This window comes from Orycteropus afer, unplaced genomic scaffold (genome assembly GCF_000298275.1).
Source record: "Orycteropus afer afer isolate SDZICR_OR568_19922 unplaced genomic scaffold, OryAfe1.0 scaffold00018, whole genome shotgun sequence".
Classification (NCBI taxonomy): Eukaryota; Metazoa; Chordata; class Mammalia; order Tubulidentata; family Orycteropodidae; genus Orycteropus; species Orycteropus afer.
Genome location: NW_006921605.1, coordinates 203,888 through 215,727, shown reverse-complemented (window position 1 = coordinate 215,727; position 11,840 = coordinate 203,888). Strand labels below are relative to the sequence as shown.

The window sequence follows — 11,840 nt, the reverse complement described above, 5'->3', positions numbered from 1 at the left end:
ACAATTAAAAAAAAAAAAAAAAGAGGCAACCAAAAACAAAAAAACCAAAAGGCTGAGAAGTCAGCGGCTAAGAGTCCACCTTATCCATTGCCATCAAGTCCATTCCGACTCACAGCGCCCTTAAAGGACAGAGCGGAACTGCCCACAGGGTCTCCAGGGCTGTTAATCTTCACAGAAGCAAAGCCCAAACCATACCCACTGCCCTGTCGATTCTGACCCACAGTGTCCCTAGAGGACAGAGTGGAACTGTACCACAGGGTCTCCAAGCCTATCAGTCTTTATGGAAGCAAAGCGCAAACCACACCCACTGCCCTGGAGCCAATTCTGACCCACAGCAACCCCAGAGGACAGAGTGGAACTGCCCCATAGGCAGTGTCATAGGGCACTGACAGAATATATGCCAGACACTGAAACATACAAACTGCCATTGGCAGATTATATGGGTGACATTGAAACACATAAACACACCTGTCTCTCTAGCCGGTGTCTTTATTCTAGATTGGCAGCTCTGAAAAGACAACACAGCAAAGGATAACACTCAGTGAACCAGACCACTGTGCAGTCTGGAGCCCAAAGTGTTTCATTATAATGATGTCCCTTTAGAGCTACCATGGGAGCCACCACAGTTGTGAGGTGGCTGTCGAGTCATCTATAGGACATCTGGGACACTTGACAGCCTCTGGGTGGCCCATTCTGGTTTTCGTGTGTGTGTGTGTGTGTGTGTGTGTGAGAGAGAGAGAGAGAGAGAAACAGAGAGAGAGAATGGAAATGCTTTTATTAGCAAGCATTGAAGTTCCATTAAAAATGTCCTAGCTGAAAATCTCTCAAAGTCAAAAAAACATTTGTTTGAGCCTTGTTGAGCTTCCCTACACAGACTGCATTTAAAACTAGTTTCAAGATAACATTATTATCAGTCAGCTGGGTAAAAGCTCAAAATCCATTATTAACTCAAGAAACTTTTTGCCCACATAATTTCTTCTGTTCATCAAAACCTTGGCAAGGTCCCCACAGGTCCAACCTTGAAACCCTTCCACAGCCTTGTCAGCCCAGGGTATGAGGCTGAACTGTGAGGACGACGAGGCTCAGGCCAGACCTTTTCCACTGGCTCTATGGAGATGCTGGGCCCCGCCCATTCTCAGGTACTGCCCCTCTGTCCACAGTTTGCTCAGTTCTGTGGGAGACCATGCTGGCCACCCCTCACCTGAGCATGGTATGACCATCCCTTCCATGGCTGCACAGGGAGATGTCACAACAACAGAACAATATTGATTTGCTTCACTGTGCAAGAGAAAATACAGTCCAGAAATTCCATTATACATAACTGAACCTCTAAATGAAGGCTAACCCACTTTGTAGTTTTGTTCTCTCTGACACAGAAAAATTAGCTAGCACATTCACAAAAACCCTTCTTTAGAACCAGCAAGACATGTATTAGCCTGTCCTCACAATTATTCATCTTAAACTCCCTCTCTTCCATTCTTGCTACTTTGCACAAATGTAGATCTCATCTATAATAAAGATGAAAACCTCAGTATAGGATCAGCGAGCCCAAGAGTCGGGAGTTGAGTCGGGAGTTGACAACTCACTCACTGCCATCGAGCCAATTCCGACTCATAGCAGCCCCTGTTGGATTTCCAAGGCAGTAAATCTACAATCTATTTCTGTAAAGATTTTCTGTCTCGGAAACCAACAGGAGCTGCTAGGAGTCAGAATCGACTCAATGGCAGTGGGTTTGGCTTATTTTTAAAAATCTTTATGGAAGTAGAGTGCCCCATTTTCCTTCCGTGGAGTTGCTGGTGGATTTGAACTGCCCATCTTCTGGTTAGCAGGCAAATGCCTTCAGCACTGTGCCACACAGCTCCATATAAAGGGACCTAGCAAACCCTAAGGAGCTCTGGTAGCATAGTGCCAAAGGCACTTGACTGCTAACCAGAAGGCTGGTGGTTCAAACCCACCAGCCACTCCTCAGAAGGAACGCTGGGCAATCTACTTCTGTAGTGATACTGCCTCAGCAACCCAAGGAAGGGTCGCTATGAGTCAGATCCGATTCAATGGCACATAACAACAACAACAACCACCAGCAAACCCTAAATAAAGCAGAAATTCTTCACTGCCCCTGACTCTTCTCCTGTAGGCCCCTCCAGATGCTTCATCAATCACCAGGAAGCAGGAAAATGCTCCCCCATCAAACTCCCAGCCCCGAAGCCATGGTTACTATGGCAAAAGGTTACGAAAATCCCAGAGCAAACATCTTCTCCTGCATGAAGCTTAACCCAAACCTACTAGCATTATCTATCAATTGACTTCAACTAAATCCAGAGAACAATTCAGATTTCCTCTAGGACCCTTCTGCACCACCATCTCTCGAACATACTCTGCTGCAACACCTGCACCCACTGGTTTGTTCACCATCAGCACCATCCTCAGTCTTCTTAACCACCCTGTCTTAGCTATCTAGTGATGCTGTGACAGAAATACCATAAGGGGGTGGCTTTAACAAACAGAGTTTATTTTCTCACTGTTTAGGAGGCTAGAAGTCTGCCATCAAGGAACTGGCACTAGGGGAAGGTCTCTCTGTCAGCTCTGAAGGAAGGTCTCTTTGAGCTTCTCTGCTCCTCCACAATTTCCAGGCATGTCCCTTCCCTAATCTCTGCTTCTTTTAATTGCTTCTTTAATCCCAAAATAAATGGACTCAAACACACCCTACACTAATCCTGACTCATTAACACAGCAAAGACAAACCCATTCCCAAACGGGATTCCAACCACAAGCACAGAGGTGAGGATTGACAACACATATTTTGGGGGAACACAATTCAATCCATAAGACACTCTCCATCCCCGCCCTGTTCCTCAGTTCTTACGAGACTGACTTGTCCAGGTGTCTCATTGATCACTATCTCATCCTACCCTAAACATCAAAGGCATTTTCAAGAACCTGATCCTCCACTGTCTTCCCTCTTCAGCAAGTTCCCAACTGAGGATGGTGCTGATCACACAGATTTCTGGTGTCAGCACCATTCATTGCCTCCCGGTCTATGGTAAGTGTTCTAAACCTGGATAGTCTCCAGGTGCTGATCCATAAGTCCACTTAGCTCCCTGTATCTTCTCTATGCCTTCTCTCTTTCTAAAAAACCCTTCCTTCCCTTCAGTGAACAAAACGAAAGCTATAAAAGGGATGCTGGTGCTCAGGCACAGGGAGATAGCTCAGGGGGTAGGAGTGCACGGAGGGATGGTCACAGGGAAGCGGTACCTATCAGGAGGAAGTGGGAGAGGAGATGTTGCATTGTGCTAAACTGTGGTCAATGTCATGAGACAAAGTGTATGTGATCTGCTGTATGGAAAGTGCATTTGCTCTGTATATTTTCACCTAAATCACAATAAAAATTAAAAAAAAAAAGGGATGCTGGGTAGGATATTCCCTTTACCCTTCCAGGTCTGGTCCAAGATATAAATAACCCATATAAATAACCCAAGATGAAATAACCCATCCAGGTTGGGACAGATCTCAAAATTATGGGGAGGGGGCAGGGCAGGGGGTTGCTAATCTACAATTCACAAATTCAAGTACTGTAGTTATTGTTGGAGAGCCATATATGATTCTTTGTAAGATAGTTCAGGAAGAACAATCATGAACAAAAGACTATACTCCCATAAAAAATGACCATAATCCTATCACCCAAAGGTAACAGGAAGTAAGCACAACTATAGACCTGTGGGGCGTAGCCATCTGGTAGAAACAGTCTTTGCTTAGGGACATGTCTGAGGAACCACAGGAGTGTGAAACAACAGGCACCAAAGGAGGGTCTGCACAGAGATGAAGAACAAGGAGAGGCAGAGTTTTGTCAGAGCAATGAGAGATGAGAGGTGTCAGTCTGAGAAGAAAATGGCAGGGGAGAAACGAGCAGAGCAGCAGGAAGGCCCCTCAGGAGGGGCCGGGAGCACGCTGGGTTCTACTGTTGGGAGCAGAGCTCATGAATATGCATGATGCCTCGTTTGCACGGGTAGGCATACCATCTCCCAAAACTTCCACAAGTACCAAGACCCTGTATGAAAGTCTCCAGTAGATCAAGGGCCAGGATAGAACCAACACAAGATGGAGAGACACCTGTGAATTAACGCAGCCCAGGCAGAGAGCTCATCTTTCCCCAGGGAGCTGCAGAAAATCCAGGGGCACTGCACCCTAATCACAGACAGCAGGGATGGCAGCCCCAAAAGTCACAGATAAATGCCCCTAAGGTTTGTTTTGTTGTTGTTGTCGTCGTTGTTAGGTGCTGTCAGGCCGGTTCTCACTCACAGCGACCCTATGTACAATAGAACAGAACACTGCCTGGTCCTGAACTACCTTCACAATCTTTGCTATGTTGTAGCCACTGTGTCAATGCATCCTGCTGACCTTCCACTTTACCAAGCATGACATCCTTCTCCAGGGACTGGTCCCTTCTGTCAACATGACCGAAGCACATGAGATGAAGTCTGCTCATTCTCATATTGAAGGAGCCTTGCAGCTTCACTTCTTCCAGGACAGATTTGTTCGTTCTTCTGGCACTCCACAGTATTTTCAGTATTCTTCACCAGCACTACAATGCAAACACATCAACTCTTTTTCCATTTTCCTAATTCACTGTCCAATTTCACATGCACATGAGGAGACTGACAGTATCACAGCTTGGGTCAGGCACACCATAGTCTTCAAAGTGACATCTTTGCTCTGTAACACTTTAAAGAGGTCTTTTGCAACAGATTTGTCCAGTGCAGTATGACATCTACTTCCTTTATTGCTGCTTCCATGGATGTTGATTGTGGATCCACATAAAAAATGAAATCCCTGACAACTTCAATCTTTTCTCCATTTATTGTGAGCATTTGTATTCCTTTATGTTGAGATGTAATCCATACTGAAGGCTGTGTAGTCTTTGATCTTCATCAGTGAGTGCTCAAATCATCTTTACTTTCAGTAAGCAAGGTTGTATCATCTGCAAATCTCAGGTTGTTAATGAGTCTTCCCCTAATTTTGATGCCACATTCTTCATGTAGTTCAGCTTCTTGGATTATATGCTGTGTTAGCCTGGGTTCTCTAAAAAAGCAAAACCAGTAAAGCTTACATATAGAAAGAGAGAAAGAAATTAATCTTAGGAAAATGGCTCACACACTTACAGAAGCTGGCAAGTCCCAAGTTCTTGGATCAAACATCAAGCTGGAGGCTTTTCCCAACTCACACAGCTGCAGAGGCTGGCAAGCTCAAGGTTGGCAGGCAATGTACTGTTGACTCCAACAAATGACCAATCCAAGATCACCAGGCCAAATGGTAGATTGTTCACTCATGGACAGCTGTAAGCAGTACAACAGGATCCCGATCCACAGAAGAGTGTCTCATTTTCCCAGATGTCCACAAATATACTGGAAGCAGGTCACACCCCTAGGAAAACTCCCTTTCAACAGACTGGCTGCTCAAAACATATATATCCGATCCCATCATGGGAATAAACCACATCACAACTGCTTAAACCACACAGAATTGTGGTCGAGCCAAGTTGACACACAATTCCAACTATCATATATGCTCAGCATACAGATTCAAGATGTATAATGAAAGGATACAACCCTGACCCACATCTTTCCTGATTTTAAACCATGTGGTATCCCCCTGCTCTGTTCAAAAGACTGCCGCTTTGTTTTAAAGTATTTTAAGGTATTAAAAAGAAAATCCATGGTTGAGTGCAGATGATATGTAAAGTTACATAGTCTTTTTTCACCTATTATAATCATTTGTTATGTTAAAAATTTCTTATAAACATAATAATCCCCTCATATAGATTTATATTACCCTACTTTTGCATATTAACTTGTTTCTAGTTTTGCATCAAAATAAATATCACTGCAGCAAACAGCTTCTGTGGGCACAAATTTTTTCAGAATTTCAGCAATACCTGCAAGTGGAACTGAGAATGCAAAATCATGGTGCCTACACTGAGCCAGTTCACACTTCCCAAACTGCTGAACACTCATGCTAAAAAAAAAAAAAAAAAGGAAAAGAACTTTAACTAATTTCTCTTTAATTCTTACAAAGTTTATTTGTAAGCCTACTTCTGTGACTCCTGCCCTTGCCTACTTACCTACTACTGATTTTTCTTTGTGCTATCAACTTAAATGAATTCTTTCTATTTAAGGCTATTCATCTTTGAAGTTTCATATTGGTTAACATTTTCCCAGTTGATCTTCATTTGTGTTTTTATTGTTCTCTGCTGTGTAGTTTTACGGTTTATGTAATCTCATTTAATATTAACTAATTTGCTCAATAATCACCCTAAAAAGAAAACAAACTCACTGCTGTAGAGTCAAGTCGATTCAACTCATAGCGACCCCCTCCTTGGGTTTCCAAGGCAGTATCTCTATGGAAGTAGATTGCCCAATCTTCCTTCCAAGGAGTTGCTGGTGGTTTTGAACTGCCAGCCTTCTGGTTAGCAGTCAAATGCCTTAGGCACTACGCCACCAGAGCTCCCTACAGCAATTAAACAACAACAACTATGACCCTTAACTTTGAAGTCTGGTCATAATATATTAGGATAATGCTGCTCAAAAACCACACTAAAGTGCAAGGTCACTTAATTATTCAACCAACATACATTATAAATAAAACACAGAGTTACTTACTGAATCCAAGAAGCAAAGGTAGGTCCCTGAGCTCTGGGCTACTGCCCTATTTTTAGAATATCCAACTGTTCAAAAAAAGAAGAAAAGCTACTTTACAATTCAACTTTCAATAGCACTCCATTTCATAAAACTCAGTATCCCTCCTACAATGAGAAAACCAGGTCTGGATGGGGGCTACCTGGAGCAGAGGCAGTCACGTGAGTGATGAGGTGGTGAGAATTCACTGAGCTGGATGCCCAGTTATCTGAACACAATTTCAGCAATGAGTTAAAGTTACTGTCAGTCCCCAATATGTGCCCATCCTGTGACCCAGCACTTCCATTCCTGTGTGCAGACCCAAGAGAAGTGGGCACATCCTAAAAGGCTCAGCTGCACCAGTCACAGGAACTGTAAACTGGGAACCATGCAAAGGGAGACTGGAACAACTGGGGGCATACAGCAGGGGACAGGCCGCATAGGACACCAACAGCATGAAGACTCCCCACTGGGCAGTGAAGGAAGCCTCTTACAAAGAGGAGACACTGTGGTACCGCCCACAAAGTGCAAAGCAGCCACCACTCCCCTGTGCTGTCAGAATCAGCAACGTCAGACAGGCAACCAGGGTGGGGTCCAGAGGGGCACCAGGGGGCTTCTAGGGGACTAGTGATGTTCTGTCTCATCATCAGGGCACTGGTGTGTTCAGTCTGTGAAAATGAATTAAGCTGTACAATTACAGTAAGAGCACTTTCCTGTATGCATATTATATTTTAATAAAAAAACAAAAAGCAAACTCATTGCCATCCAGTCAATTCTGACTCATAGTGACCCCCATTGGGTTTCCAAGGCTGTAAATCTTTATATAAGCAGACTGCCCCATCTTTCTTCCATGGAGCAGCTGGTGGGTTTAAACCACCAACCTTTTGGTTAGCAGCCAAATGCCTTAACCACTACACCACCAGAGCTCCTTATTTTCTAAAACCAGAAAAGAAAAAGGTATCTTGTATTCAAAGGATTCTAACTGCATTAGCAAAGGGGCGAAACGGTTCCCTACAGTTGAATATCAAGCAAAGGTTGCTGAGAACAAGTACTATGAGGCTTAAAGGAAGCCAAGATCACCTGGAGGGTTAGTGACAGAGGGAACCTGAAGCTGCTAGAATTTGAACAGAACACGGACTACTCCAGAACAGACGTTTGTTCAGTAGCTATATGCTCTGGCGAGCAGCAGGTGTGTTCAGGGCTTAGTCGTAGGTTTGGGAAAGTATGCATGAGCCAGCCACAGAGGAACAGATTGTGAGCTGAGACACCTGAACTGCACCTGCAGAAAGGCTTCTGAGTGCAGAGTAACGTGCTAAAGTTAACATCTTAGCAGATTAATCTGGAAGCTGAGGGCACAGTACATTAAAGGGCAACATTCAACCTCCAAAACCCTGTTCCAGACTTGTTAGAATGAACACGACCGATGACCAGGGAGAAGGCAAGACGTGCAGAGGGAACTTCAAAGGGCTTGACACCTAGTATCCCCAGAAAAGACAGAGTCAACGTCTGCTCTGTGTTAGCCAGTCACAGATTCAGCATCACTGCAGAAAGCTGCCCAAAACAGCTGTGTACAGAGTGAAGCTATCAGTCTCTCTGGTGTCCAGATGGAAGCACCAACCTACAAAGCTATCAGTCCCACAGGGCACCAGGCTAGTCCCAACCCACACAGCCACACCCTGGTCTCCACCACGAGAAATCCACCCCTGAAAGGGGCAGAGAAAAGCCCCACCACCTGGAGACCATCCCTCCATCACCCATACGAACTCAACCCGGGATAAGGCCAGGATCCTGCCACCATGTTACAAAGGGATGGGTACAGAGCAGTGGCTCTGTAAATGCCATCCACACATGGGGGCAGTGTGGGTTCTAGCACTGACCCCAAGGGCTCAGCCACCCAGGAGCAGTTAGCAGAGTGGCTCCATCCTGCAGAGTAGGAATGGCAGAGGGGCAGCCTTCGCCTCGTCCCTGGCCCTGCACAGGCACTGCCACCAGCAGCTGGATCTCCACCATCACCACAAAGCAGGACAAGCGGAGAGTCACACCCAAAGGTGTCCGGGAAAGCAAATCACAGGGAAGAACTTCCCACAATCAAATTTAAGTCAGCAAGAGCTCCGTCAAAAAGCAGGGTATTGGAGTTGGTTTATAGCAGGATAAAAATCAACTGCATGGATTTGCGTCATGAAGGAAAACACGCTTCACTACTGAAGCTGGAAGTTTCTCACAATGAATCTTGTGTTTGGCAAAGACAAGGAATCTGCTTTAATATTACTGCCTTGAAGAAAGTCAAATGTTTGTGCCAGAGCCCTATGTTTGGGGAGGCCAGCTCCTTTGTGCAGAGGACGGTCGTCATGGCCACAGCATTAAAACCCACGCTGTGTGAGACAGTAACATTCCTCAGTCCTGGAGAGCAGGGGGGCTATGCTCCTCTGATCTTAGCAAGTGACCACACGATGAAGAAACACTTTGCTCTATATGATATGAACCAATAAGAAAACAAGCCGTAACGAGATTTAAATAGCCCAACACTCCTAAAAACAGACACTCTGGAGCTATGTTATTGAATGGTCAATACAGCTTTTCCAAAAGTATTATTATAGGAAAATATGTCCTTTCTGATTTACCAAAGTAAAGCAACTTTTTAACGTGTAATAGCCACACTTCAAAGAGACAGCAGGATGACTTATCTCACAGTTCTTCGGCTTGGCTCTTCACAACTTGTTTGTATGAGCACTTTTTTTTTTTTTCTGTTGACAGGATACATACAAATGTGATATGGCCTAAGTTACATCTAAACTAGAAAAAGTATTTTATGAAAGATGATACTTGACTTTAAAATAGAGATCAGACAGAAGTGGTGCACATTCATCAAAATGCCTTCAATTCACTTGCATTCAGCAATGGAAGATGGAAACACCTTAAATAAAGACTGCCAAGTGGAGTCATAGTGACTTTCAAAAAGCACAATTCTCCACCACTTTTCCAAAAATGAGCTCAAACAGATGCTCTACTACAACTTTGTCTGATAAAGAGGTTTTTTTCTTTTAAATTTCAAACAAGCTGAAGATAATGAAAACAAGAGAAAAACTGGATAAAAAAAATATTCACATCTTCCGGATATAGGAGCTGATGGTGATGTGATAGCAGCAGCTTCCAGCACTCAAGCACCTGCCACCTGCTGCCAACACTTACGTGCACAGCTCCTGTCACACCCTCACAACCCTTGCGCTGGCACCCATCTCTGCACTCTGTACAGACACGGCAATGGAGGTGCAGTGGGTGGTGCACTGGCTCAAGCCCACACTTGTGAGCCTGTGGCTCACCACCTCTGGTCCTGCATCAGCTGTTTCTGCCAAACCTCAGAGCCTCGTGCAGGAGAGACTCACACGCTGCTCACCCACAGGAAGCGAGAGGTGTAGTGCTGTTCTGACAGCATCAGAGCACAAAACACACTGCTCAGAGTTAACAGTGCCTTCTGCCTTGAAAGGATCAAGTTTTTAATTATTCTCTATTTTAAATATAATTCTTAAATATTTTACATGCTTTCTGCTGTTTTAAAGAGAGTACATTAGGCAGTGTTTGTTAGGAATCTGGTGTGGGCAGAAGATGGAAGGAGTAAGTGAGAAAGCTGTATCATTCTTTGAAGCCAAGCTCTTCGTACCTCACACCCACTGACATCTACACACCACTTGGTACAAAACAACAGTAATAATCACATATTACCAGGAAACTTCAAAAGGCAAAGGCATGCCACCTTCTGAGTACCTCTTGGTAGAGGAGAGTATGGATTTTTAACCATCTTCATGGAGCAGCAAAACTGTTTTGATGGAGAGCCAGTGTTTGAACACTATAGGAAGCATCAAAAGAAGATGGAAGGAATACACGGAGTCACTGTACCAAAAAGAACTGGTCAATGTTCAGGTATTTCAGGGGGCAACATATGGTGAGGAACCAAGGGTACTGAAGGAAGAAATCCAAGCCACACTGAAGGAACTGGCAAAAAACAAAGTCCAGGAATTGACAGAATACCCATTGAGTAGTTTCAACAAATGGATGGAGCTCTGGAAGGCTCACTCACTCATTTATGTCAAATTTGGAAGAAAGCTACCTGGCAAACCAACTGCAACAGATCCATACTTGCCCATTCCAAAGAAAGTTGATCCAATGGAATGTGGAAATTATCGAACAGTACCATTGATATCACACACAAGTAAAATCTTCCTAAAGACAATTCAAAAACGGTTGCAGCACTTTATTGACAGAGAAATGCCAGAAATTCAAGCCAGATTCAAGAGAGTGGTGTGTAGAAACAAGAGATATTGCTAACATGAGATGGATGTTGGTTCAAAGCAAAGAATACCAAAACAATGTTTATCTGTGTTTTACTGACTGTTGTTGTTGTTGTTAAGTGCCACTGAATTGTCTCTGACTCATAGCGACCCTATGTACAGCAGAACGAAACACTGCCTGATCCTGTGCCAACATCACAATCCCTACTATACCTGAGCCCATCCCTGCAGCCACCATGTAAATCCATCTTTTTGAAGGCCTTCCACTCTTTCGCTGACCCTCCACTTTACCAAGCATGACGTCCTTCTCCAGAGAATGGTCTCTTCTGACAGCATGACCACCGTAGGTGAGAGAGAGTCTGGCCATTCCTGCTTCCAAGAAGCATTCCAGCTCTACTTCTTCCAGGACAGACTTGTTAGTTCTTTTAGCAGTCCATGGTACCTTCAGCATTCTTCACCAACACCACAATTCAAAAGCATCAATTCTTCTTCGGTCTTCCTTATTCATTGTCCAGCTCTCACATGCATATGAGGTGACTGAAAATACTATGGCTTGGGTCAAGCGCATCTTAGTCTTCAAGGAGACATCTGTGCTCTTCAGTACCTGAAAGAGGGCTTTTGCAACAGATTGCCCAATGCAACATGTCTTTTGATATCTTGACTGCTGCTGCCATTGGCGTTGATTGTAGAACCAAGCAATATGAAGTCTTTAACAACTTCAATCTTTTCTCCATCTACTGTGATGCTGCTTATTGGTCCAGTTGTGAGGATTTTTGTTTTCTTTATATTGAGGTGTAATCCATATTGAAGACTGCAGTCTGTAATTTTCATCAGTAAGTGCACCAAGTCATCCTCACTTTCACCAAGCAAAGTTGTGTTGGCTGCA

The 11,840-nt window shown here is 44.2% G+C and overlaps 1 protein-coding gene across 1 annotated transcript in view; it reads right to left on the bottom strand.

Moving 5' to 3' along the window:
* The window catches only part of B3GNTL1 (UDP-GlcNAc:betaGal beta-1,3-N-acetylglucosaminyltransferase like 1), a 285,413-nt gene that overhangs the window by 206,631 nt on the left and 66,942 nt on the right, over positions 1–11,840 (bottom strand). Inside the window, exon 5 of the mRNA XM_007959785.1 lies at positions 6,654–6,718. Within this exon, the coding sequence (XP_007957976.1) occupies positions 6,654–6,718 (65 nt within the window). The remainder of the gene's footprint in view (positions 1–6,653; positions 6,719–11,840) is intronic.